At 54.8% G+C, this 27,640-nt stretch overlaps 5 protein-coding genes across 5 annotated transcripts; 2 read left to right on the forward strand and 3 right to left on the reverse strand.

Moving 5' to 3' along the window:
* Positions 1-9,151: 9,151 nt before the first annotated feature.
* On the forward strand, positions 9,152-10,564 carry CkaCkLH20_08985 (PAP2 superfamily protein; the record flags this gene model as incomplete). Its single annotated transcript, XM_038891700.1, has 2 exons — positions 9,152-9,573; positions 9,622-10,564. 2 exons carry the CDS (start codon positions 9,152-9,154, stop codon positions 10,562-10,564), a joined length of 1,365 nt encoding a protein of 454 aa, XP_038742987.1.
* Positions 10,565-16,895: 6,331 nt separating this feature from the next.
* On the reverse strand, positions 16,896-18,189 carry CkaCkLH20_08986 (calcium calmodulin-dependent protein kinase type i; the record flags this gene model as incomplete). The annotated part of the gene is made up of 2 exons (XM_038891701.1): positions 16,896-17,960; positions 18,016-18,189. 2 exons carry the CDS (start codon positions 18,187-18,189, stop codon positions 16,896-16,898), a joined length of 1,239 nt encoding a protein of 412 aa, XP_038742988.1.
* Positions 18,190-19,998: 1,809 nt separating this feature from the next.
* Positions 19,999-20,702, reverse strand: CkaCkLH20_08987 (uncharacterized protein; the record flags this gene model as incomplete). The annotated part of the gene is made up of 3 exons (XM_038891702.1): positions 19,999-20,083; positions 20,131-20,391; positions 20,470-20,702. The coding sequence occupies 3 exons, from the start codon at positions 20,700-20,702 to the stop codon at positions 19,999-20,001; spliced, it is 579 nt and encodes a 192-aa protein (XP_038742989.1).
* A 1,277-nt stretch (positions 20,703-21,979) lies between these two features.
* CkaCkLH20_08988 (uncharacterized protein) lies at positions 21,980-24,515 on the forward strand (the record flags this gene model as incomplete). Its single annotated transcript, XM_038891703.1, has 2 exons — positions 21,980-23,216; positions 23,329-24,515. The coding sequence occupies 2 exons, from the start codon at positions 21,980-21,982 to the stop codon at positions 24,513-24,515; spliced, it is 2,424 nt and encodes an 807-aa protein (XP_038742990.1).
* Positions 24,516-24,846: 331 nt separating this feature from the next.
* On the reverse strand, positions 24,847-25,495 carry CkaCkLH20_08989 (endoribonuclease L-PSP; the record flags this gene model as incomplete). The annotated part of the gene is made up of 3 exons (XM_038891704.1): positions 24,847-24,942; positions 25,027-25,179; positions 25,334-25,495. 3 exons carry the CDS (start codon positions 25,493-25,495, stop codon positions 24,847-24,849), a joined length of 411 nt encoding a protein of 136 aa, XP_038742991.1.
* Between the last annotated feature and the right edge of the window lie 2,145 nt (positions 25,496-27,640).

Raw genomic sequence — 27,640 nt, forward strand, 5'->3', positions numbered from 1 at the left:
GTCACAAAAGGAAGAAAGGACTCATACAAAGTGATGAGATTCCAAAGAGCAAGCGTTTATATAAAACCTCAATCGATAACTTCAACCAGGAAGCAACTACCTACATCAGGCAGGTCGCTCACCCCTCCCGCCTAGGTAATCAACACCATCTGACGTCCCCCTGAAACCATTCCTCCTTCAGGAAACCAAGAAAAAGCCGCATCACGAGGTCCCATGACCAAGGAACTGTGCCGTACTCCCGCGTTCCCACCCCCCGCTCCGGACGCCGGCCCGGGCTCGGCAAGCTTGCGAAAAGTCCGACGGGGCTTCCGTCCGGGGTCACGCGCTCCCCACCCGATCTGCACCTCCGCCGCCGGTGAGAGAGGGGAACGACGACAACATCTACCACGGAGATAACGCTGCCGGTGAGTGATTGCATGAATGTCGCGCCTGGCGAGACTCACCGAAAACGAGGTCCTAGGCTCGAGCTTGGTACTCACTTCTCCGGGGAAACATGGCCGGTGGCTGATGCCCAACCGACACCGGTCCCAAAAGCACGACGACACGGACTGTGGTGTAGAATCATGCATCCATCACCTCTAAATCCTCGCCCGGGTGTATTCCCAGGCCCTGGGAACCGGGAAGTTCGTGCAGTTTGGGTCATCCGTGCAAAGGGGTAACGAGACGGAAAGCGATCACGATACCAGCAGCCAACTGATCCACGTCCTCACGCCCTGACGGTCGAGGCAAATCAGTCATGGCTGGAATTCGCCTCACGCCTCAAGCCGATACAGCTCAGTGGTCTACGGAATCATGCTTCCATCGTCTTCTACTCGACTTAATCCCCCATTACCTCCCCTCAAACTCCTGTCCACAGCTTCAAACTCATTCCCTTCGCCCCCGACGAAACAAAAACCCACCCAGTCGTTAATTCTCCTCCAGAAAAGCATCAGAGACGAGCAAGATTGCATAAGCATTGCCCGGCAACAACAACCACAGTCTTGGCAGCAGACGTCTAGCCTCACTCCCTCCCCCAACAAGGAAGTTCAACCCCCAGATTCACCAGAAGCAGACATCCAATTCCTCGGAATCCCATCCCCCAAACTCGATTGCCGCCGCAATGCCAGCGCGGAGCCAGCCCCCGGAACACCCTCCCCGTCGAGGGGCACCGGTCAGAGAACACCCAAAGCTCCGAACCGAACCTTCCATCACCACCCCGTCGAGGGCAGGAAAGACGTCAAAGCAGTTCATGCCATCAACTAGTCCAATTGGCCACAGCTTTGCCAGTCCCGCGTGATTGACTGACTGTCTTTGCCCCCATTGGTCTAGCCTTCCCGAGTCTTTGCCATCGAGACGGAAACGACAGCTCGCCCCGTCATGCGGGTGGGCGAGCTTCACTCAGCAACACACCTCTATCGTCCCAACTACAAGCATTGGCGCCAAGGACGTCCATGTAGGCCAAGCGAGTCCGCGGCCAGGCCAAGCTTCTTGCTCTTAAGCTTCAATTAGAGCCCGTTCTCTGCGAAGTCCTTGGACTCGCATTGCGAAGTAGTCTACCTTTTCTGGACCCAGGTGGCCAAAGGTTACTCGTCGATGGACGTGCCACCATCAAGGTGATGTTGGTGTTGTTGCCAGATGGGTGGCATACCCGAATGAAGACGAACCATCACACCCATTTCCCGAACGGACTACATACAAAAAGCAAGTATATAAATAAAACAACACAACAGAGAGAAGAAAAACACAAAATGCTCTGAAGTCCAGACGTTCAAAAGCAAAAACAAAACTTGGTCGGCTGGAGAAATAAACCTCCCGCCAAGACAGGTATGACAGCACGGGCAGCACTCTCTCCCGAGTAGAGTTATCATGCGCGCCCTCTCCCACCAGGATGGTTCCCCCTCGTGGGACGGCCACAGCCAGCAACGATCTGCGGGTGTTCAGCTCAGGTCCCCTTGGGCAGAGAGGGCAGTGAGCCCGCCGACCGGATGCTCCCGTTCGGGGCACGACTTGAAACGTTTTGGTCCAATGTTGTTGGCGCGCAAGGAGGGTTGGCCAGAAACATGGAAGGGCCATGTTGCTCGACTGCCAAGACTGATGGATGCCGCCCTTTCGCATTCCGAAAAACTCACTTTCTGGTCGAGGTTACAGTAAGCAAATCGCCCGCCGTGGCGACGAGAATTCCCCGCAAGAAGCTTGGCGGTGGAATCTCGGTGCGGTGGGAGTTCACCGAGATTGATGAGATCCTTCGTCCGGCCGGTGTCTCCGGCGAAAAAGGCCGCTTCGATGACAAACCCGTCGGCTCCGTCTAACGCCGAATGCCGGGACGGCCCCCGGTGCAGGATGAGTTACCAACCCAGGGGACGAACGGGCGGCTGAGTCGGAAATAAGGTGGTTGCGATACCTCGGACGAGTCCAATATCGTCCGTTGAAAGCCCGTCGAACCACAGTCTGGAACGAGGGCGATCCCGTCATGCGGTGAACCATCGTTCCCCCGCCCATCCTGGCCTTTGGCTGTCGTCGGGAAGCAGGCACATGCCAGTCTGGCGAGGCACACCTTTCCACGATAGACTGCCTGATAGATGGTGAGGGTTGTTACAGCTTCATGCGCATAGAAACCAATAAGAGCTGCTTGAAAAGCGACGGCGTTAACGGTCTGGCAATAGGAGCCACGTCGCTGTCTAGTTCATGCCACGATCGCCTCCCGCAGAGGGCCGTGGGCATGGTAATTGTGTTTTGCATGAGAATGTCAGAAATCATCGAAAGTGCGATCCCGCGTGGTTGGCCAGTCGAGCGCTGGTGAGGGAGCGTGCGGGAAGCATGGATGATGTGAGACCACAGCAGCGAATAGCCGGAGGACGGCGAACAGCAGCAGCGCCATGAGGAGGGTCGCTAACCACTAGGCTGAGAGGACGATTCGTGAGGTGTAAGCTTATTCTGCAATCTCACCGACTTCACGAATCTCTTCTTCACTGACCAATCGAGAGATGTATAGCGGCTGCGGTATCACGGACTTGCTGGCGGGTCTTGGCACCCGGATCACTCGGAGGTCGTGCGCGACGGCGGCATCGCGTGTCTCTTTTTCTTTTTTGTTGATCCAAGACAGGGCTTGCCCAGGCAAGCTGCCGAAAGGAGGCTCCAGCTTTTTGGCGGACCCGATGCCCCGTTGTAAGACTGAAGGATTCGCATTCCAGAGAAAGGAGGCATCTCATTTCGGGGAGCCTCGACAGCCCAGCACCCAGGTCCCGCTCCCAAGGTTCCGAGGTGGAAAATGGGGCATCGGGAGGAGGAGCCTGGAAGGAATGGGAAATGTCCGCCCAACGACAAAAGGTCGTTCCATCAAATTTCAGCTTTGCAGGCTCACAATCTCGATTGTCGCCGCAAGTGCCCTCTGGGCGAAGTGGGTGCCGAATTCGAATGCCCAGACTGTCGTCCAACAGGGGATTTGGGAGCCTCACTCTCCTGTCTTTCTGTTTGCTGCCGGGTTGGCACGTTGGCTATGATCGGCGGGGCCACGCACGGCACGGGCACGACACGACACCACGCTCGACAGTGGTCGAGCTGCTGCAAACACTTTCGCCGAGGCCCTTGCCAATTGTCGCGTTACGCGAGTACGTGGGAACGAGACTGGCTGGCATATCTAGCGCATGTACTCTGTGAGTTGCAGCAAAACGGTGTCAAACTGCCAAGCCCTCCGAGAGTGCTAGAGATTTGCAGTGACGACAATTACTGGTCTGTCCTCTAGTTGGCACAGACGGCATGCTCTGAGTGGCGGGAAGCAGTGAGACACGGTGACACGGCGATGGACAGGACCTGCAGGCCATGTGAAATAGACTTGTCGTGAACCATCGGTGTCGTACAGTTCAGTTCAACCACCGGACGACACCCACCGTGGAAGTTGAGGGCCTGTCGCTTACTCCTCGTTTCGGGGTTCACTGACATCAAGGCAGTTTCGAGTGCAAGGCGCTCCGTTGGTCCTCGCTGCGAAGGCAGACTTTAAACAGGCGCGTTGCCCGTGGAAGCTCTAGATGGTTATTTCGTCTTAATCGATGGTCGCCGTCTTGACGATGGGTGATCCATGACGGTGACTTTTTAGAGATGTGCGGCAGGGAAGAACAACGCAGGTGTCAAATGCTGGCGGGGTATTGGGTGGCTGCTAGCCGGCGACTATCGCGCACGCGGCGAGAGGCGTCGAGAGGGAATCCCTGATTCGAATGGCTTGCAGCGATGCCAAGACCCGAAGGCCGGGGAGGATGGCTTTTTCTCGAAGCCAGCGTCGGGCTCGGGATCATCCAAGTCCGCGATGCCGTGCTCACAAATCAACAGGGCGTTTCTTCTGCGAGCTTTGCTGCACCCGCCCGTCGGCAGCGTCTGACTTTTTTGATGTGTAAGCAATCAATCAATCAATTCCATCCAGCCCAGCTGCGCGCATGACCGAGATGGTGACCAAAGAGGGCCATGATGGTAACCATCGCAACCACATCCCAATGCTTATCTCATGTTCTCCGCGCACCGAGTCGGGCTAGTCGCGGCCCAAGCTCTCGACGATTTGCGTCTTGCAGTGAGTGAGGGGCAGACATGTTGTTTCGCATTCGGTGTGTTCCGCGTATGGGACAGGACGGCGTCCATTGGCGGAGATGCAAGTAAGCGGGGGAGACGACCCCTAAGCAGGGGCCGTTGCAGTCTGGTTTGCGTGGGATGCGAAAGGTGATGCGAGAGGGATGCGAGATGACGAGAGTTTTGGGCACTTGATGCGGCGAGGTGAAATCTGAGTCTGGCGAAGTATGAAGGGGTGACATTGAGGTTGAGGGAGTTCGGCTGGTCTCGAATTAGTTCGATGCTTCTCCCCTTCTGTCGTGGCCGCAGGACCTCAGGCGTAGAGCGTTTCGCTGCAGCAAACCCTCTTGGTTGCATGTGCAATGCGTCTTCCCCAAGCCAATTAAGGTGGGTGAGAGCATCGTCCCATCCGACGATCGTGTCGTCCGTGAGCCCATATCATCTGTCATTGGAGCTGAAGCAGGCTGCTGCCGCCGAGTGTCAGATTATTCGTATGGCAAGCCGCAAACCGTTGTAGCGGGTTGGTTGTCGCAAAGCGTATTGAACCCGCGTATCTGCACCTCGCGTATACGCACAAAGCGAGATTGATCATGGGAGATCATCGCCCGGCGGGAGATGGATACGGGCAACGGGAATTCGGCGGTGGCTCTTGGCCGATGCCGACAAGAGCGGACAGCGGCGTCCAGTCTGTCGTGGTTGGGCGGAGAGCGGTCGCGCGGGAAACAACTGGACCCCGGGACTAAGCGAAGAAAAAAACCATTTTCTTCTCCATTGCTAGCGGAACATGAGGGAAAAAAGAGGGTTGAGAAATTAGGTCGGAGAGAAAATTGTTATGACGGAAGTGTGGATCTCGACATGCGATTTGAGAGGTCGAAAGGATGGCTTGCTGGTCGACCTCGGGCGCGAGGTTGGGTTGGCTAAGGCTTTGTGATCCAGGAACGTCGTCCGCCGAGTGGGGTCTCTTGGGAAAAAGAAGATGATGAGGTCAACCTGAGCTCTCGACGAGAGGTTCGATAAGTACCGGTACTTCTCACGCCGAGCGATCCGAGTAGGGGCCCTGCAGAAAGCCCCCATCTCCCTCGGGGCTTTCAAATGGCACTGGCTGACGGATACAGGCGTACGGCGGCGAACTGGTGGCTTCCATTCCCTCGTTTTACGGATACTCGCGTTCGCTGGCTCGCTAAATGTTTAGCGGGCGGACACGCGGACAGCTGCTGCGCTTGCGACTGGTCTGGTCGACTGCTGGGCGCTAAGACGAAGAGTCGTCGTCACCGCAATCCCAATCATTTCGCGTGCTGAGACTTGCGCGTGTTGGCAAAGCTGGCTCCCTCCCGACTTCCGAGTAGGTACGCAATTCTGGCGGTAAGAGAGAGGCAACAAGGGCGCTTGTTGTTTGACCTGATGGACGTTGCATCATAGCAGGAGTTGGGATGGCATTCTCTGTCGCGCTTGTCGAGACACCAAGGTTGATGCCCCCTCGCAGAGCTTCGATGATGCCGGCAGGTCGCGTGAAAGGTGCTGAAAACCACTGCTTTCTGGCCCCCCCTTTTTGCGGTTTTTGGCTGCGATGACTGTCCTCTCGGTCGGACCGGAACCTAGGACCCTTCCGCACTTTGAGCCTCGGTGCCGGTGGACGGATTAGATAAGTGGGCGGTTTCCTACCGGCACTGCAGGACTGGCGTCTTTGTTGGTTAGGTATGGGCCTTCTAGGGCGGTTAGGCTTGGAACGATCGCAAGCCACTGACTGCAAGCCCCATTTTGACGGTGACGGTATTCGACGCCTCTGGTCAGGCCACCCAAGGGCAATCGAGACGGTCTGCCCGAACGTGGTCGACAGACTCCACGATGGCGCCGCCATATCGACCCAATGGCTCCGCGTCCGTAGCTTCGACGGGGGCCCGAAACCGAGATTCGCGTCTTTGGCTTGGGAAACGTAATTCCCGGATGTTTCCATGATCCTCCGCTGTTTGTATCCGTACCGTGGTCCGCCGTGGTACCGATGCCGGCAGGTGGACAGCCAGCCTCCCGGTTGAAGCGGTAGCTAGGTGCTAGTGTGGTGTTTGGCGGGTTGCTAGCTTCGATAGCTGGTCGCTTTCTCGGTTCCGCTGCGGCAAAGGGGCACGGGCGGAGAGAATGAAAAGCGACGAGGTGAGGATGACGATAATCTCAAAGTCGGGTGAGCAGCAGCTGTTTCACCGAAATGATTTGATTTCAGGGCCAGGGCCCAAGGCAGCGTCAGTGTGCCTCCTTCCTTTCTTCTTCGTTCCGGACTGCGACGTATTAAACCAGGGGAGCAGCGCGCTCATACAAGACTATTGAGAACAGGGGCCTGTCGAGTGTCAGCCCTGCAGACCTGACCAGCAGTCATGATTATCGCACGCGACAGTCATCTTTTGTTCGTAGGTAGGCACGGGTGAGAGAGGGCGGGCTCGGGTGCATGCAGACAGGTCCAGGTCGAGGTCGTGGTTCGCGATCGCAAGTAATCAGTTACTCTGTGTGTCTGTGCCGTGGCGTAATTTAGGTACTGCAAAGTCCGACGACCGACGACGGGGGCCGGGGGTGGACTTTGCGGGTTTGAAGACGGGCGAGTGACGAGACGAATCTGCCTATCCCGAGCGAGTACTTGTGCTGAGCCGTTTCTGCGACGGGACTTGAATGAAAAGACGAACCTATTCGTTGTTAGGCGGTTGAAACGTTTGCAAACAAGCATAAAAAAGCGCAATTTCAACATCGTACTAGAAGGCCATCTGCAGCTTCTAGATCAACTGATGCGGTCCACAACGGAGATGTTCCGTAGACTAGCGTTTGTTTGTGCTGGAATGGAGTCTAATTGTGAGAAAAAACGAAAAACGTCGGGAGAAAAAATCGAAAGAAAAATGGATCACGATGTCGTCCCGGCGTCACCAAAATTCCTCCGGCTGGTTTCCTGGGCTCGCGGCTTCCTGCAAAGTCGCATCATCACGTAAGGCGGGCGGGCTGGACCTTAGCGGTGGATAGGTACGTATCTTCCGATCAGTGCATTACATCCCTGCACCTTCCTTTGGCTGTTTCTTTTCAAGAGGAGCCCGTGCGCCTGTGATTCACCCAAAAGGTACGTACCGGATGGTCTCCGAGGTGGAAAATGCAAAGTACCTGTACCCAACCCGCAGCATCCGAGCGTCTTAGTCTTAGCTCGACCTCAAGAGGTCGTGTGCGACTTTTTTCACTCATGGGCTCGGCTCCGGCCCCCAAGACACACACAGCAGAAAGTCAGACAGACAGACATGTACCTGTCAGACACGGACAGAAAGGAAGACAAGAGACAGCAGTCAAGCAATCATCATGGACGATCGTCGGTGGGTGGGATCCAGAGAGACGGCGCAACGACGAGATCCAACGTTCGGGTCGACACGTAATCAGCTGGATGAGGAAACAGAGACGAGGGCAATGATGAGGCGCGAGATTCGACGCCTCACTTGGCATATCATATCTGCCTTGTCCTCAATCCTTCTCGCAGCAGAATATGGATCTGAATGGAAATCATAGGTGACAGTTAGAAGCCAGACAGCAGGCAGAAACTGAGAGCAAAAGATACCATGCAAGGTTTGACGCAAAGTACCGCCAAGAAAGGCAGGTTCAGGGTCCCCCCGATTGAATCAACGCAGCATCATAGCTCCATCCATTCGAGGCTCTGAAGTCCAGTCCCAGCACTCACCAAGCGCTGTCGCGGACCACTTACCGCCCGACCCCCCCGGCCTTGGTCAGCTGCGTAGGGGAAGAGCACCAGCGACCGAGTAAGAGGTACTTTCCACACCTCCCCGCGAGGTACCTTTTGCTCTTCCCGTTCAATGTTCCCTGTCCACTCCCATCACACCCAAAATCTCTCGGCCTCTGACAAGCACCCCGGTCCCCGCCGCTTCCGTAGGCCGGCTTGGGCTGTCTTGGTCACTCTCCGCCCTCCTCTCGGTGTCTTGGTACTTACCGCGCACCCATCTTGCATTTTGCTGAGAAGTTCCCAGTCCAGTTCACAGCACACACAGCACGCAGCACACACACACACCCCGGGGAGTAACACGCGACTCCTTGACCTTTCCTTGTCCCTGTCCTGTCCTGTCCGACTCTGTTCGGTCTGGTCTCCTCTATTCCGTCCTTTGCCTTACCACCTTAACCTGCTTTGCCTTACCCTGCCGCCTGCCCGTCCCTTCCGCTGCCTCATCATACATATGAATTCAGTCATCCACACTTTCCGTAACTTAGTCGCCTGTCTCATTCCTTTTGAACCTCTTCCTCCCCTCCCTCACCAGCTTCCCTCCGGTTCCCGACTTCCTCTACCCGTCAGTTGGCTTACATCGCTCTCCCTTCGACGGTCACGAACAGAGGATCAACAGTTTGGGGAATACGTACACGCCGATATTCATTGGACTGGGACATGACGTAGAGGGGTCAACAGAGACATAATCGAGACCACAGCAACACCATACCGCATGCTTGGATTTTAGTCACATACCGCCAGACTCACCCCTCCGAGGAGACATCCACCACCTTTTCTCCTCCCGCCTCACCTACTTCCTCCCCGCCACCTCGAGCTCTCGTCGACTTTTTTCCCTACAACATCGTTCAACCACAGAGAGCTTCCAGAATGCGGGACTTCGCCAGCTTCCTCCGAGGGAAGCCGACACTCCCCTCTCTCTGGACTGGCAACATCAACTTCGCCAAACTGAACCCCATTCCCCACCGATACCGACCAAGCCGAGCAAAGAGGAATCAGAAGAAGCGCGCCAACTTGAGCGCCCCCGAAGATGTCATCACTCTGCAAAAGTCACTCAACCCTCTCGAAACCCTGCAAAGGTTACGAAACCACAAGTGGGCACTGCTCGACCTGCAGTACATCGTTCTCGTCGGCCTCATCGTTTTCTCCCTCTGCATCACGCCCTCGGCGCCCTTGATCAAGACCGCCGCAGTCGCCGGAGGCCTCTTGCTCCTCACCGTTCCTATCACCAGCCAGTTCTTTTTCCCTGGATTGAGCATATGGGCATACCTCATCTATTTCTTTTGTAGCCGGTAAGTTGTTCAAAGCGGTGGTTCCGGGGGTTTTGCTGATTGGAATAGCTTCATCGATGCGAAATACCGCCCTCACATCTGGGTGCGCGTCCTGCCCGCCCTCGAGAACGTCCTCTACGGCGCCAACCTCTCCAACATCCTTTCGGCGCATACCCACCCCGTCCTCGATATCCTCGCGTGGATCCCGTACGGTCTTGGCCACTTTGGCGCGCCCTTCGTCTGCGCCGCCTTCCTGTTCTTTTTCGCCGCCCCCAAGACTCTCCCGGTTTTCGCGAAGTGCTTCGGTTGGCTGAACGTCCTCGGCGTCACGATCCAACTCGTCTTCCCCTGCACTCCGCCATGGTACGAGAACGAGCACGGCCTCGCCCCCGCTGCGTACGGCATGTCAGGCTCTCCCGCGGGTCTGGCCCGAATTGACGCCATCCTCGGCATCGACATGTATACGACGAGCTTCAGCACCGCCCCCGTGCCATTCGGTGCCTTCCCCTCTCTGCACGCCGCCGACGCCGTCATCGAGGCTCTCTTCCTGAGCTACTGCTTCCCTCGCTTCCGCCCGCTGTTCTGCCTGTACGTCGGCTGGATCTGGTGGGCGACCATGTACCTGAACCACCACTACGCCGTCGACCTGGTTGGTGGCTCTCTTCTCTCCGCCGGAATCTTCTACTTCGTCAAGGCACGATACCTGCCTCAGCAGCAGGCCGACAAGAAGAACCGCTGGGAGTACGACTACGTCGAGATTGGCGAGCAGACCAAGGTCTGGGATGAGGAGTACGGCATGTACAACATGGGCTACCTCCAACGCCGCACCAGCTCTGATAGCGACGAGTGGACCGTTGGTAGCAGCTCCAGTTACAGCTCGTCGAGTCGAGGCAGCGGTAGCCTGAGCCCTGCGCTTTCCGAAGAATCCGGTCGCAGCATCTTCAGCATCGAAATCAAGCCCAACGCCGATCGTTACGAGGTTCCTCAGCTCAACGAGATCGCCGTCAGGTAGTGCGCTCCGCACGCGCGCATCGGCATCGATCAAAACTCATAACTCTTTTCTTTCCATTATCAGCACTTTCATGATTCAAAACGGATACCACTTTGAATTACCTGTACCATTTTGCATCAGCACAGCAACGGCGCAATCGTGGTATTTTGTAAACGACAGAACAGCCCGGGGGCCAAAAGAGGACTCCCGGGGCTTGGACAGGGTAACGGCCGCATCACGACCAGCAGAAGAAGAAACCCACGGACGGAGTCGGGGAATCGAGGCGTAACGGATCTGGGGACACTGGAGACATAGACCCCCCGTATATATAATGTGTTCAATGTTGAGACGTCCCCTCGCGAGGGAGGGGGTTCGTCAGGAGCCCGGCCAGGAGGAAGCCGGGTCCGATGTAATGCGGAAGCGATGGGGAAGGGGAGAAAGCATACCACGCGGTAGAGGTAGAGCAGTCGCTACTGAAGTAGTTGATGATGATGAAGAAGAATACGAGACAATTCTCTCGAACACACACATCCTCTTTTTCGCAGGTGATTGAAACTGTGACGGGTGACGTCGAATCAGCGCCGTCGATCACACACGAGCTCCCGAGAGCTGATCCTAGTGGCTTGATCCAACAACATCCACCCGACCCGATCGATCCCACATCCTCCTCACTCAGCCACATCAATCTCCCACACAACAGAGCACACAGACACTCCCGCCATCGAAAAGCCAACGATCTCGAAGAGCCGCACTAGAATGACGTTCCCGAGAACGTGGCTTGAGCCCCGTTTCCCGCCGCCGCGCCCGACAGGGATTTTCTCCATTTGGGCGGAAGTTTTTTAAGGACCGGGACCGGGGCCGGGGGGACCGGGGACGGGGCGGGGGCATGGGGGGTTTTTAAATGTCGTAATTTCGAGTGTTGGTGCCGGGTTGCCGGTAGGGGGGAGATTTGGGTGCTGGGGTGAAGCGTTTTTGTTTTTGGGGGAGAGAAAAGGGGAAAGAGGGTGTTGGTGGGATGTATAACTACGATGCGAGGGGAGAGGGTTGGGATGTTGGGGAGTGAGGTTCTGTGAGGAGGGAGTTGAGGAGGGATGGGTTTTTGGTTTTGGCGGTGGGATTTGGTGGGATGTGAGGCTGGGTCGCGATGGGTTCGGCGTCGTGATGGCTCTTGACTTGGGCTTGGTGGTTTTTGGTCATCGTGGCGACGCGTCTGTTCTCGATCCCATATGTCTTCTGGTCTTGATGCCATTTCTCATGTTATCCAAGTCATCCCAATGCTGGGTTCTCGTCAGGGTTTGGTACGGCGACCACAGCGTTCTCTTATACGGGAGGCATGGCAGGTGTCTAGACTCAGCTGTTCATTCTCAATACACGGCATCCCACGCGTGTGGAGGTCATCCCTTGCACGTCTATTCTTCCTAGGCGCGGTTCCGAGTCTTCTCGGTTGTCTGCGGTGGCGCGTTATTGTCACTTGGGTCTCGCGTTGGAAGTACAGGTTGATGGGTTTGAGAAGATCACCTTGTGGGTAAGGTATATAAATGCCACGCTCGCGAGAGTCTCTGATACCCAAACCAAACACCAGGTGTAGCCAGGGGACTGCGTTGTTTGGATTTTAGGCCTCCTTCAACGTGATTTCCTTGGTGTAAGCTGAAGTGCGTTGGTTTGAGTGCGTTAGTAGCAGCTAGACTGAAGTCGCGACTCCTCATATTCCCTTCTTCATCTCTCCCATCCGCCGTCATTCTTCTATCCGGGAGTGAATAAGTGAGAGCTATGAGATACTAGTAGGCTCATTGGACCGAGCTGACTTGAGAGATGCAAGCCCGACTGAGATAGCAGGATACTGTTCACCAAGCACAACCCCGCAAAATGCTTCAGAACTGCCTTGCACAAAGACAAACCACTTGTTGTGATCGGGTAGTTTCCAATCAAGCAGGGCTTTAATATGCCGTCCTGCGTTAAGTTTGGGCTTGGAACAGGCGGGGCTGTCTTGGAGAAAGACCGTCAGGAGGCCATCGCGAAACGTATCCGACTCGAGAGATATCGGAAGTTATCTAATATGGAGTCTCGTTGATATATATTGGCTGGTGGCAATTCACGATCTTGAGTAAGTAGCACGCCTGGATGGCTTCCCCAACATCGGAGTAGTAGCGATCTCCGTCAAAAGAGCAACGGGTCCGCGTTCGTGATACATAGAATGAAACGTCATGCAACGATATTAAGTTAGCATTGTCTCCATATCACGATTCGTCGTTTCAAGTTCCCTCTTATGCGGATGGGAATATGCAAAGAATGACGGGAGTGAGAATCGAGGATGGCGTGTGTAAGTGGGTAGCTCAGTGCTGGGTTGGGTGAACCTCGGTGTCGACGGAAGTGACATACCCAGATCGGATTGAGCCACGACATCCAAGGGTCGGAAACGAGCACCTGACTCTATTGTTAATGTCAGTTTATGTCGCTGAACGGCGTTTTATACACGATGTCAAGTCGAACCCAGCACGTCGTCGGTGGACACTTACCAATTCCCGTGGCGATTCGACCTAGCGAAACGGCAATAAGAACGGTCTGCTAGCAACAGCGAAGTTAGATAAAAACCAGCATCACATGCAGGGCTCCAACTGTGCTTTCATCATTGGCGTTCAACGCTAGCCCGTGAGCTGGGAATACCGCATCGCCGAGTCGTCTACGACTAGGTAAGAACACATCGTCAGTATCTATGGATCGGCATCGTCAACGTGACGAAAACTTGGTTCACGATGGTTTTCACTTTCCTCCATTCCTAGCATCCTTCATCTATTGGATATACCAGCTCAATAGTCACAGGTTTGGGCTCGAGACAGTACTCCAGACTATGACTCGGTCTCGGTTTTCATAGAGAAGGATATCGATGTTGCTGATCCGATTCCGTTCAGAGGGTTGGAAGAGTGAGCTAGAAGTCGCTGGAATGGTAGATTCTCGCTAAAGTAAATCTTTCTAGCCTTATGTACCCCACGATACCAAACCAAAAGCGCTGAACATAGAAACAGTCTTCCTAGGGGGTCTTGGGACACGTTTGTGGTTGAGATCAGCCCTGTATACTCTGAAGGGTAGACCCCGTCTCTACCCCAAGATGACTTCAGGTGCTCTGCGATGATAGAATGGAAGGAGCTCAAGTCCCGCGGATGCGAAGCAACGATCGATGCATATAAGAGCAGAGCATCGGGCTATGCTGAAAGGGTTGAGAACCCGAACCAGGTGAAGCGGTGGACCGCAGGGTTAATGATCTTGATTTCTCTGAAATACCATCAAGCTCTCCCAAGTTTTTCCATACTAAGGCCATTTCCTAGCCCTAACGAAAATCAACTGCGAGGATCTGTCTCCCTTCTTCATGCTTCCTCTCCGTCTCTGCCGCGATATTCAGATCCAATCTTACCGGGTTTCAAAGCCTGTGAGGTCACTTAATAGGTCATCTCGGCTGCAATTGTCTCACACGACAATAAGCCACGAGAGTTGTCAACCACGAACAACGTGTTTCAAATCTCACCTCCACTTTCATCGGCGCTTCACTTTGTTCGTTCTCAGTGGTAACAGCTCATCCAAATCTGCCGTTATATACATATTCGAGACTCCCGACTTCCCTTCTGGCAGTGGGTATGCCCACTCGCCCCCTTCAGAGTCATGGTCCTTCAGTTGTCACCACTTCCACGAGAGTGATGTGATGTGATGCCGTCCGGACGATGTCAAGGGCAAAGGTAGACTTTGTTGTTGCTGCTTCATCAAGTCTCAACTCGGACTGATGAATTATATCGACTGAGAGATGAGCCTCATAGAAAACGCTGGACCGTTAGATGTTTCGTATGAAAAAGTCATACCGCCTGATTCTGTCTCAGGGCGTGTGTAAATACCAGTATAAGAAGCTATCATCGCAACCGATCTGATGCACGTTTCCCAAGCCCACGATGACTTGCTGAGCTCGTGTGATCAATTGCCATGTCGAGGACGTGATCTCTTCTGGATTTATTGGTTCAGCACTCCATGTTCACTCCCAGATGGATTACCGCACTCCCCTTCCCGTAGACCAATAGCATACCTAATCCATGTTATTCAACCTCGTGATACTCGAAGCTCAACAGAAACGACGGCAGAGGACGAACGGGAGCCGTGAAATGATCGCATGCCTCCCAGTACGTTCGACTCAACACGTCAACAAGCTCATACTCTCTGAGGCCGGGGTCAAGAATCACATCTCTGCCGACAGTTCCCAAGTCACGAAGATATCTTGCAGGACTAAAGGTATGATCCGACAGCTATATATATATATATATATATATATAATCGAGTGATCTTAGGAAGGGGTTATCACATCGAATTCCGAAGCATGCTCCAAGTTCAACAGTTGTTCGTGCTGTACTCTGCACATGCTCGCAAAGAACTTGGAGATAGGAGCTTCCACCCCCGCCATGTCACCTCCCCAGTCAGAGCACCGACAACATAGCAAGAGGAGTTCTTCAAAACCGAAACCTTCGCAAGGTCGACGTCATGCATGCCTGCTCTCCTGGTTGTTGATATGATCGATGCGAAGCTGTGTGCGGGAGTTGGTGCAACATAAGAGGGAGAACCGATCTAAATCAGATCATAACATTCAAGAGGATAATACTGGCTCTTGGAGACACTTCCACCTGGAACGCATCAGTTGCGTGGTGCATTCTGACCGTATACTTGATGTCCTAGAAGCTGCTAGGTACTATGTTCTGTCCTCCCCTCTCTGATCCATTTCCGAGGAGTTTCGAGCGGATTTTCAGAGAATTCTGTAATTCATCTTTGGCCTTGTTCCTCACCACTCGGATTCTATTCATCGATACATAAACCCCGAATGAATGAGTGCCTCTCGTCGCGCTTTGCATGGAGCAGATCACCGTGAAGCCCGAATATGTCTTCCCATGGATGTAGACATGGCTGTCTGTGTCGCGAGAACCCATCCACTTGTAGAAATGACATGGGGCGAGTTCATTGTGCCCATCAGAAAAGCAACTTGGCAGACGCCTCTTTTAAGGCTGGGGTTTGAGCCTGGTGCTGGGAGGGACTATGGGCCACACGAGACGTTTCGGTGAGTTCGTCGACATCTCTGCTGGCAAACACATTGAACTCCGACTTAGCCTCAATCCTACCGTCTTTCTACATACCGAGAAACACAGCATCAAGGACTCATAAGAATGCGCATGCGTCCTATATAAAACAGGAGGACTCGCATCTTTGGGATATGTTCCATTCCACCTGTGCGTCGTCGGTTGCGTCAGCAGTATAATCCATGTCCAGGCTGCTACTAGATGAAGAGAGCATCCCGTGCTTCAACCAAGTATATGCAACAAGACTACTCTCGAAGTCCTTCAAGTACGCCCACATCAATATTCACGCCCGTCACTCATCGCTCCCTTCGTATCCCCAGCCTGAAGAATCCCCATATCCAACTTCCCAAGTCCCGAGTCCCAAGACGAACCTCGACTGACTACGCCCGTGCTACAACTACGAGCCTTCGGCTCTGATGAGTAGTGCCTCACGACCTTCTCTACTCGTTGAGATCATTCGACAGCATTGCAGTCTGGCTTATATGCGCGCCGAGAACGTGTGCAAAGAGCGTTGAGTGGGAGACGATGCGGGCTGGCGCCGAGTCATCGCGTGCGTGCCTGGGCACCGAGGGACACGGAGTCCACTCCGGAAACACACCTGCCTGCCAAATACTCCATAGAAACTGCACGACATTTCACGAAAGCAAAGTCTTCCTGCTCTACAGCTGCTTTGGATGTCAACAACCCCCCTTCTGTCGCAGGTATGACTGCCCTATGCGGAACACCGGTCACTCGTCTTCCACGTCATCCGATGCTGGGCCATCGTGTCTTCATATCGTCAATTAAGCGGGCTGCGCATCCGTGTCCTGTTCTTGATATACGCTATAGAAATCCGCCTCAACATCAATAAAAACGAAAAAAAAAGGAAATGAGGGTGCCGCGAGACGCCCACCTCTCGTCGTCCAATGACGGAGCCAGTCCGCGGACATTCAACCCAAGGTATCTTGTTTTCCTGCTGTATCCCCCGTTGCCTCCTCCTCCTCTGTCACGTCCTCTGGGCAGGTGGTTTTGCCAGGGGGAACACCATTGTCCTTTTCATGGACTGTTACAGGTGTCGCCGTGACCTTGCTCGAGCTTCGTGCTGCGCGTCCTCTCATGTATCTGAATAGTCGCCTCACACCCCCAAACAGCTGGGGTCGTGGGCAAAGATCGGAAATCCCGCATGTCAGCAATGACAGGCCGGTGCGATGAGTTGTGGTATCTTTTTCGGACGCATTGACTTTGATGATTGGTACTGCACTGCCACGAGCCTATCGTCGCAACGCGGGGCCGCTCCACAATCCCTTGCTGGTCTCGATCACCTTGTTCTGCTCGCTGCCGGGTCGCAAGCTCGCGGGCACACTGCTTGGTGCCGGGCCGGCATCTGTCATGACGACATCGTCCTGGTTGTCCGCCTCGGGTTGTGTGCCGTAACCTGAGTCCTTGTGGTTCCCCATGCTGATGGCGCTGTCGTCCTTCTTCGCGTTCGGCGGAGACTTCATGCCGCGATCGGGCTCGCGGGACTTGGCGCCGTCCATCAGGTTGTTCTGGCCCTCACGCAGCTTGTTGATGGCGCGGACGGTGTCGATAGCGGCGTGCAACGTCCGGCGGGCGTTGAAGTTCTTCTTGACCGTCGGCAGGAGGTTCTGGCCCTCGCCCTCGCCGTTAAGGTAGCCGGCGACGAAAGGGTGCTGCAGGGCCTCGTGCGCTGTCATACGCTTGTTCGGGTCGATCGTAAGGCACTTGCGGATGAAGTCCTTGGCATGGTCGGAAACGCCGCGCCAGTAGTCGAAGGGGGTGAAGCTGTAGTCGGCGCTGAGAATGGCCTGCATCTCCTCGTAATCGCTGTCACGATCGAAGGGCGTGTAGCCGCAGAGGAGGAAGTAGGTGATGACGCCGAGGGCCCATACGTCGACGGGCTTACCGTGACCAATCTTCTTGAAAATCTCGGGGGCCATGTAACCAGGTGTGCCACATGTCGTGGTCAGCACGTGGAACTGCTCCTCGTCCATAATGCGACTCAGTCCGAAATCGGCGATAAGGAGGTCGGCATTGTCTTCTGGTGTGCGGAACAGGAGGTTCTCGGGCTTGAGATCGCGGTGGACGATGCCGTGGTCGTGGAGGTACGCAACGGCGGAGAGTGTGGCGCGGATGAGGTCCGCGGCGTCGGATTCGTAGTAGGAGCCTTTTCGGCAAATGCGATCGAAGAGCTCACCGCCGAGAGCCAAGTCGGTGACGAGGTAGAGGTTGTTCATCGTCTCGAAGTAGTCGACAAGCGTCAGGATGTTCTGATGGCCCATGGAGACCTTTTTCAGGACTGCAATCTCATTGCGGACCTGCAAAAAGCCTGTCAGTAGATTGCAAATGCCGGGAGAATGAGTGGAATCGTACCATGTGTTCTCTGCCGGCCATCAATCTCTTGTTGATGACCTTGGCGGCGTAGTAGCGCCCCGTGTCGATATGGACGCATTCCTTGACGACGGAGTAAGATCCAGCACCCAGCGTCTTGCCGACCTTGTACCTGCAGGGCTGGACCTGAGGCTTGTCGGACCCGTTGGTGGTCATGTTCGCGATCGTGTGGAGGTTGTCGAATACGCAAAGTGAGACCGCGAGGACGCCCTGCGGTCGAGGGCTGGGAAAGTGGTCGTGATTAAAAGGTCGGTCGTAGGTCGCGAGATCGAAGGTTGGCGGGGTAAGTAAGCAGCGGTCGGATTTGGGGTTGCGTCGAATGCAGCTAGGGGATAAGTCGGTTGTTGGTTCGGCGGCGGCTTTGTTTACGAGGTGCGACTCTGGGGTAACAAAAAAGACGGTCGTCGGCAGGTCGGGATTGAGTGTCGAGGTCTTAAGGTCGAGGTAGTTAGGTTGAAGCAGACAACTGCTGACAGAGCGAGCGCGGCGAGAGTTTGTATTCTGCTTGGGCAGTTGGGCTGATGATCGACGGTCCCCGGTACGAATTGGCACTCTGTACGGCGCGGTACTGAAGTAGTGTCGTCTTCCCCTTCGGAGGGTCTCGCGGGGCTAATCTGAACCAGGGATGAAATTACCACCGGAGATAGATGAAGGGGGTGATGTGCTGTCACTATGACGCTACGTCGCAGATCAATCTGATGAGGCCTTCCAGCACGCGATGTCCAGAGTCGACACCCGTTTCTTGTCGGAAGCTGGCTGCGAAGATATCGAGAAAGGTGAGGTGGTGAGAAGGCAATGAAAACACGGCAGGAAGGAGGAGGATTCGAGCTGAATTAGACGGAATGGCCAGAAAGACGAACAAGTGGGTTCTTTGTGTATTCGTACCACTAAAAAATCCCGTGGGGCTACCTAAGACCAGCGGTGCACAGCTGGCGCTGGCTCCAAATGCTCCAGCTGGAGACTTCAGGGACTCGGGGTCCCGCAGCTGAGCCGGAGAGTGAGACAACGATCCTAGGTACTTCATCCGCCAATCCTGACATTTGCCACCTTCGTGGCATCCTCTTTTGCTACATTATTATCATTGACGATTTAACGCGACAAGCGACGCAGTCGCGGTGGAGGTTGAAAGGTGACAGCCGCCTCACCTGGGCAGCGGCCCGGACCCCAGCCAGGAGTCCCAGGTCAATGCAAAATGGCAACCGACCTCACTCCCGCCGCGGACACGGGGAGTCCCCACCACTGCTGCTACGGCTTGAGGTGCCTTTGGTGTGCATGCCCGGGTTCCAGAAGCCAGCCCCCAAAAGCCGTCTTCTTCAGCCGCAGTCGAGATGCTCTGCCATAGGCAAATATCTCCTTTGTTTGGCTGCCTCTTCCTATCGGATTCAACGGCCAGATAATGGCTGACGACAATCTTCGGAATCGGTCGTTGAATCGAACGCTGTAACGGAAAGACTGGCCGTTGCTATGTCTGTATTTACTTCGTACACATATCTTACAACCGCGGCGAGCCCCTGTCTCGTTAGGCGACTGCGCTGGGCCTATTTTCAGTCGTTGGTCGGTCGGTCCTCTGCAATCGGCATCAACTCATTTCCCACAAACCCGGGACACAATCAATCTCCATGAAGACGGAACTCTTGAGTCAACCTTGATTGCGGCAATACCGAAATCTGTAGCTCCCACGAACTGAGTCAAACTGGAAAGGGAGGTTCAGGGTCCAGGCTTGGCCCCTCTCGTTTGCCGCCTGGCCGCCCCTGGCCTGGGCCTTACCCCACTCCGCTCAACGTCGATGAGATGTTTGGGTGTCTCAGTCAACCATCGCAAGGCGGACAGGAAGTCTAGAAGCATGTGCCGTGACTCAGAGCAATCGTGCAGTCTGCAAAATCCACCTCGGCATAGCTTGAGTTGGTGAGATGGCGCTGCGTGGCAGCTGTACAGCAGGCAATTCACCTAGCTGATTTGATGCCTCTAATCGAAGGATGCGCGTCGGCTCTGCTTTTTAGAGCTCAGTTGCTTCTTCTGCTTCAGACGTCCTTCGTTGAATGATTTGGCTCTACCAATGGTTAGCGACGAGTTTTGCGGTGAATCCGGCCAACTCACAAATTTGCGTGCTTCTTCTTTGTCTCATTACTCGTCTCTCCAGGGACTGTCTCCCGGTATATCCTTTGAACCTCGTCGACGAGTTTCTTTTGATTCTCGTCCGAGTTCACCGCCCTCTGACGGTGTTCTTGAGCTTGAAATGTCAAAGAGTCCGACCTCGCCGTGTAATACTTGGATTCTTTGATGCCTCGATGCAGCAACTTCGGCAGCACTGGGAAGAGGTCCTTGACTGGCCAAACAGTGATGGCCTTGCTCTCCGTTCTGGGCTCATGTTAGTTGGTGAACGATACTGTGGACGAAGACATGTCATAGTCCCTGCAAAACGGTTGGTAAACCTACTTGTTGACGTGCTGCCCTCCCGGACCGCTTGAACGCGCGTAGCTTGTTTGGCCCTTCGGAAGTTGGCTGCCATCGAACGTCTTATGCCATGATCTTGCCTCCTTCAGCTCTTCAGGATCGAAGGAGTCTTCGAACGCCTGAAACCTCGCCCATCGGACTGGCTGTATAGGCTGGAACACAGGACGAACCGAAGACGTGCGTGCAGGCCGGAGGAGACTGGCCAGGAGCTTCATAGCAAGGGCCGTCGCGGGCGAAGTTTTCCGGGTGACAGTATGATCAAGGGAAGGCAAGCGGACAGTGCATTCTACTCAAATAGACAAGTAGCCTTGATTATGAGTTGATCTGGGAGAATGTGAATGGAAAAAAGTCCCATGCAAGCAGTGTTCCTCTCTACTGACGTCTTTCATTGATGAACGACGAAGCAGTGGACCGTTGGCGATGACCGGTAACTACCGTGTGATCTCGTCTCTCGCACATGTATTCTTACTGTCTTAGCTAATCAGATACCCAATTACTGTAAAAGGTTAGCGGCGTTTGCTGCTTCTCCACGCCAAAACGTTTTCCGAGGTGACATTGGTTGACGACTCTGCACTCTGCAGCGACAGATCGGCCAGCCCAGGCCTGCCTACCGCCTGACTTGACGGTTACTTCCACCTTCCACCCGCCCCGACGTCCCTTCCCTAGGTTCCACGGCCAGCCTTGCAGACCGCGCGGGAAAAAAAAGAGCTTGGGCAATGGCCTGCCACTTCCCTTCCCACCTGCCGGAGTTCTTCACATTTTTTCTCTCCCCTACCAAAGCCGCCGCCTCGTACCTTAATTTTGCTTTAACCTTTTTCTCTTACCACCGCCCACACACATCTCTCTCTCTCTCTTCTCTCTTCACGCGACACTTGCGGCACACAACCATCGCAAACTGCAAGGCGTCCATGGCTGCATGACCTCGACCTTTCTCCATTTATCATATCCAGCCCGTCCGACATATAAAACGACGCACAGTTTCTCAGTATCTTGGTAAAGTCGTCGCCATTGCTAGAGCGAGCTACCCTGCCGAAAGCTCCCTCGGGCGCGCGCGCACACAACTCACGTCGCCTCACCTATCGCATCCATCGGAGATTCCACCGTGTCTGCAATCTCTTTTTTTCTTTCGCCTGTTGCAATCTCCCCCGCCTTCTTCTCTCTTCCCCTCCGGACCCCCAAACTTCAAAAAGGCCCAAACCAATCAATCTTGCTTGCCTGCCTTGCGCACATGACGACACAGCCGCGGCTCGACTGAAAATCCAGAGGAAAGAAACAGCCCAGAACGAGGCGTCCGGTTGCCTTGTCGTCGCGAGAAAAAAAAATTGACATAAAGTCCATTTCTGACCCAACTCTCAACTTTCACCTGAATCCCGCCCGACTTTCCAAGCTTGCCAATTCCGCCAGCATCGCCTAGCCTCGTCCAACGGCCCAGCGAGCAGAAAGCTGTTGAGCCGCCCATCACCACCACGTCGCGACCACCAGCAACAACTTGATGCCCGAGCCAGAGGCAACTCCCGAGTTCCAGGCCACTGCCGCCGACCTCTCGCCTCTATCTCCGTCTCCTTTGCACTCCGCTGCGCCCGCCGTTGTGCCTGTTCTCCAGGATACTGTTGATATCCTCGATGCAATGTCCACCCACACTAATGGAGTCGCCCCGGGCGGCGTAGACGCATCCGCCTCGGTACAATACACCGCTGGCATTGAATACGCGAATGGCAACGGCCACGACGCCGGTGCCGACGCCCAAGACGACGCCGACAGTCTCGACGACGCCTATGGAGAGGAAGAAGAGACCGGCGTGGACAAGGCGCAAGCGCAAGAGCAACAAGTGGAGCCCGATGCCGGCGAGGATGAATACCTCCAGTATCTCGACGCTCCCGAGGGCGGAGATGGAGACGATGTATCAAAGGCACCAGAATCCATGCACAATTCCGCCGCATCTGCTTCTCTGATCGCTGATTCCTCGGCCCGGCCTCCCGCCGGAGACCGTCATTTCTCTGCCGATGCCGCGCCCTCCTCCGCCGCAGCTGCCGCCCAACATGGCGCTGACGATGACGACGATGCCGCTACTGAGATAAACCAACTCATCACCGAGATGACCGGCCAGGCCACCAAGGCCCAGAACCAAAACCATCATAGCCCAGCCAGCTCCGCCACTGCCTCTGCCGCTGCCTCTGCTGCCGCGTCTGCTCAGAACTTTGAAGCCCAGCCATCATCGCACTTGTCGTCGTCGTCCTCCTCCGCGACTGCCACCCTTCCTCCCAGACCTCCTCTGCCGGTCCCGGCGCCTCCCACTTATTCCAATCAGAATACCCAATATCCAAATGTGGCCGCTCCTACAAACGCCATTGTACCCATGACTGCGCCGCCGTATGGCCAGTCTAATGAGCCTACTGATCGACAGGGAGCATGGGAACAGTACATTGAAGACGAGCGCCGGTACATGGCAGAGGCGAGGTGGGACAAGTTTCCTGATGGCTCTCGCATCTTTATTGGTTCGCGCTCTCTCTCATCAGGCAGGCCCGACGGCGCCATTGACTTCTTTGCAGGCAATCTGTCCAGCGAACGTGTCTCGAAGCGGGATGTATTTGACATCTTCAACCAATGCGGCCGCCTGGCTCAGATCTCCCTCAAGTCAGCTTATGGGTTCGTCCAATATCACAACGTGGAAGACGCGAAAGCTGCCATGGACAGTCTGCAGGGTATTGAGATAAAGGGACGCAAGATTCGTAAGTTATGCCCATCCTCGTATAAACTCCTCTCTGCTGCCCGTATCCGTCGTCGTCACTGCCCCTCACGTCTATTTCGAGGTGTTCACATTGGATACTGACTGGTTCACAGATCTTGAAATTTCCCGAGCCCAGAAGAAAAAGGATGGAAATGAGCGCAACAGGTCGCCTGACCGTGGTAGAGGCCGCCAGGACCGTTCAGGTCAGGGTCACGAGAGCCGACGCAGCCGAGATGACTACAGGCCAAGCCGCAACTCTCCCAGACGTAACGAATACGGCAGGGACGACGGCAGGGACAGCCACAGAGACAGCCATGGAGGCAGAGATCGGTACCAGTATGATGACCGGTCCAGAGGCCGTTCCAGATCGCCTCAAGGCCATGGTCGCAACGACTATCGTCGGCGCGACCAAAGCCCTCCCAGAGCCTACGGACACGGCCCGGCGAACGATGATCGCCTTGATCTTCCTCGCCGCTACGGCAAAGATGTTCCTGACGTGCAGTTCCTCCTGCTCGAACAGCTCGACCCTGAATTTGTGGCTTGGGCTCAGCGTCCTTTCACCGACAACGGCCTCACGGTGAACACAATGTTCTACAACCCTACCTTCCCTCGCGACGCGCTCGTGCAGAGACAAGTCGCCGAGGGCGTACACGCGATTGTGGACCTTGACCTGAGAGCACACCGCGCAGGCAAGATCTCTCTGCGACTCTTCGATCGCACTTCCGGCGTCAGCGCCCGATACGAGGACTACCGTGACTTGGACCCCCCAATGGCGGCAGCGCTCGTCGTCAGAACCAAGTCGAGGGCAATTGCTCCATACCAGGGCGCGCCACCTCAAGCATACCAGGGCTACGCTGGGCAGCCGTACGGCGGCCCTCAGCAGCCTCCTCAATACCATGCCCCCTCCTATCCGGGACAGCACGGCCTACCACCCCCGGCCGCAGCTCCTCAGGCGCCGCCCGCAGCCGCCAACCCGCCCGATCTCGCTGCCATTATGAACGGCATGGACAATGACACGCTTCAAAGACTTCTTGCTACTATCGACCCTCAAAGAGCCGCTGTCGCTGGCAAACCCCCCAACGCTCAGATTCAAGCTCTACTCGGTGGCCAGCGAGCACCCGCGCCTCCGGCTCAGCCTGCGTCGTACGGCGGTCAGGCTTTCCCGGCTAACGGTGCTCCCAACGGTCACCCGAACGGCCATCCGAACGGGCACATTCCTTCCGCCCCGCTGGTGGGAGACCAGGCCACCCAGAACCAGGTTGACAACATCATGGCGCAGCTGCAGAGATACCGACAATGACCGCGGATGGCGCTTCACGGAGTATGACGAAGACATGATGGAGAGGGGCTCTTGTATTTTAACTAGGCGTTGGGGTTACAATTACAGAGGCGGCGGAACGTTGCTATAGAATCAAATGTCTACCTGGCCATCGCAGCCTTAGGTATTATTCGTTACTCCCAGACTTGGCCTTCTCTCTCTTCTCGGCTCGCCTATGTGATTTCATCTTCCGCATCCCGTTTCAAGTCAGATTGGCGGTGATTGTTTCAAGCACCAATGCAGTCATGGTCTATATACAAGCAAGAACCCCTTTCCGACCCTTCAATTCTCTCAAATCCTCTCAACAACGGCCTCACAACTTCTCAGCGGGCTTATTGAGGATGGCCGTACACTCGATCTCCACATCAGTGCCGAGCGGGAGCTGGTAGACAGCGACGCACGTGCGTGCCTGGTCCAGTCAGATCATCACTTTCCCTTTCTTCTTCTTGCTCGTGCGACCTCTTGATTGGTGTAATGCGGGGAGGAGACTCACGGGCTTGGGGTCGAAGGTGAAGAACTCGTCGTAGGCCTCGTTCATGGTCGCGAAGTCGGCCATCTTGGTGATGTAGACGTTGACCTTGACGACGTTGCGGAGGCTGCTCCCGGAGGCCTCGAGGACGGCGGAGAGGTTCTTGAGGGCTTGACGCTGTTGGTTTTGTTAGTTTTGCGTCTCATTTTCAAAAGTTCGAAATCCTTTTAAAAGCTCGTGGTTTTGATATCATGTGGTTATATGCACATGTACTGAGTTGCGGCAATTCATGTGTTGGGATGATAAGCTCGATAGGGACGATAAGACGTACCGTCCTGTCCTTGACAGTCCCCTCCGCCTGCACCATGCCGGGCTTGTCGGGCAGAATACCGATGTTGCCGGAGCAGTAGACCATGCCGTTGTACTTGATGGCCTGGGAGAACTGCGGGAGCGGAGGGGGCGCGGCGGTGGTGTGGACTTTTTCTTGGGCCATTTTTGCGGTTTGTTAAGAGTGTTGGGCTGTTTTGGGGTTTGTGAGATGCGTATTGAGTTGTTTGGTTTGAGTGGGTGAGATTGAAGAGGTGGACGGTGTAAGTTGATGAAGACGACAACAGTGAGTGAGATTGAGACGGGATGATAAATCATGAGGGCTTCGGCGCGGGGTCGGAGGGTGAGTGGGGCCTTGTCGCTGTCGCCGGCGGCGGGGGCTGGGGCGATAGGCCGGGGTGAGGGCTTTGGGAGGGAAGGGCGTGGTTGATTTACTAACGGCAAGCACTTGCGTAAAATGGTATAACTTTACTATTGACACTTTGTGTTTGATTGGTAATGCGAGCGATACATTTGTAAAGCAAGGTGAAAGACGGGATCTCGCATTACAAACCCCCGAAAATATGTCTTCACAGCTCCAACCTAGCGAAAAGATAAGGATTGCTTCGCAGCTGGTTTGTTCGAGATGGTACTCCATGGCATAGACCGAACCAAACGCATAACAATGACATTGCCATGCAGTTTTCAGCAAGCTTCTCTTTCGGAATTTACTATTGACGAGTGTCTTATCGCGACAAAACAGCTCAACGTTGCCCGGACATGTTAAGGCCGAGGGAAAGCGCGCCATGTCCGCCTTTGCGGGGGCGGTTTGCCGCGGGACGGAGGGGGCGGGGCAGTTTGGCCGGCCGAAGCCGGCGTTCATCGTGCACGATTCAACGTCTTCCGCTTTTGCTTCAATTGGTGTTGAATTCCGAGATCAAAGAAAGAGAATGCATCGTTTATTTGGTATCTATTGACAAACCAAAATGGTAGTTTGCGGCTCGCGCGGTAAGCCGATACTGCTAGCCCCCTACAAGGGCGTGGCTTGCTGGTTAAGACCACGGCCTTGCCTGGAAGGAGGTTGATAACGATTAAGAACAAACATGATTTGCACTTCAAAACGAACAGAACTCCGAAACGCCTCCCGCTCAACATTTGACCAAGCCTGCCCGCACTTCTGCATCATCCTCGGCGCTCACGAACATCATACATCTTCGACTGCCAATATTTCTTCCAATTCTGTCTGCAATCGATCCCGAAAACCACAACACCAGTCCTGTTCACCGGGCCCTGGAGCTTTGTTGCCGAAGGTGCTCGACTCTTCTTATCTGAAATACGTTGGAGAATCCGGCAAGGTGTATCTGTACCCCAGATTGAAGCATGGGGGGTTTGGCGACATATTGTCCATAACTCCATGTCGCTATCGATGCACCAGAAGGCTTCAAACCCCAGCGGGCAGCTGCCGTTGTGAAGTGTTTCTAACCTGCTGCTGGCCTTCGTTGAGAGGACATCAAGGCATCGCATATGAGCAGCCAGGAAAAATCTGTCCTGTGGGAGGGTAAGACATGCCTCACAGACGAGGTTCGTCGTGGGGACTGGTCGGATCGCTTGACCAAGGCCTGCGCATACTCCAACGACATCAACACCGTTAATGATGTTTTTCCATGAGCTGGCCAAGCTCTGCGACCCTGATATGTCCACTTCCCTAAGAGGACTCCCTTGATAGGATGGATTGACCATTCCCATCAGCTCAGAAGCGAAAATCGTAGTTGATTCGGGTTTCTCTCTTGTGCTGGCCGACTCGTAGAGCGAGGTATTGAACTTGAGAAAGAGTTGGCGGAGTGTCTGTTTATCATCAGAGCCTTCAGTCCCAAGCACGATGGCATTGCCCTTGTCTTTTACAGCATCCATAACTGCCTCGTGGCCATTGTCTCGTGCTTCCGCGAATGGAATGGGATTTGGCGGCGACGGGACTCTGTGCTTGTTGCTTTCGCGAAAGTACTGGTGGCAAAGATGGAGAATCAGGCTTAGTACAGGGACTAGCCATGCCTGTTTGGTTTCCGAATCTATGATCAAAGCGACTCTAGAACGGCCATTTCTGAGCGCCTCAATGTAAGATTCTGTAGTGTTGAAGCGCTGAATGTTGGAGGTGAAAGCAAATGTCTGCATGCCCTGGAAAGCAGCATTTATCGGGCCCATAGAAGCAGCAAATTGACCTCCAAACTCGAAGCCTTTTCGATGCGCAGTCATGTGTCGCGGTTTCGTACTGCGGCTGTAGTCAAGGTCTGATGTCAGCTCTCTCGTGCCTAGGAGAACAAGCCCGGTCTGAAAC

The sequence above is a fragment of the Colletotrichum karsti genome (assembly GCF_011947395.1).
Source record: "Colletotrichum karsti strain CkLH20 chromosome Unknown Scaffold31, whole genome shotgun sequence".
Classification (NCBI taxonomy): Eukaryota; Fungi; Ascomycota; class Sordariomycetes; order Glomerellales; family Glomerellaceae; genus Colletotrichum; species Colletotrichum karsti.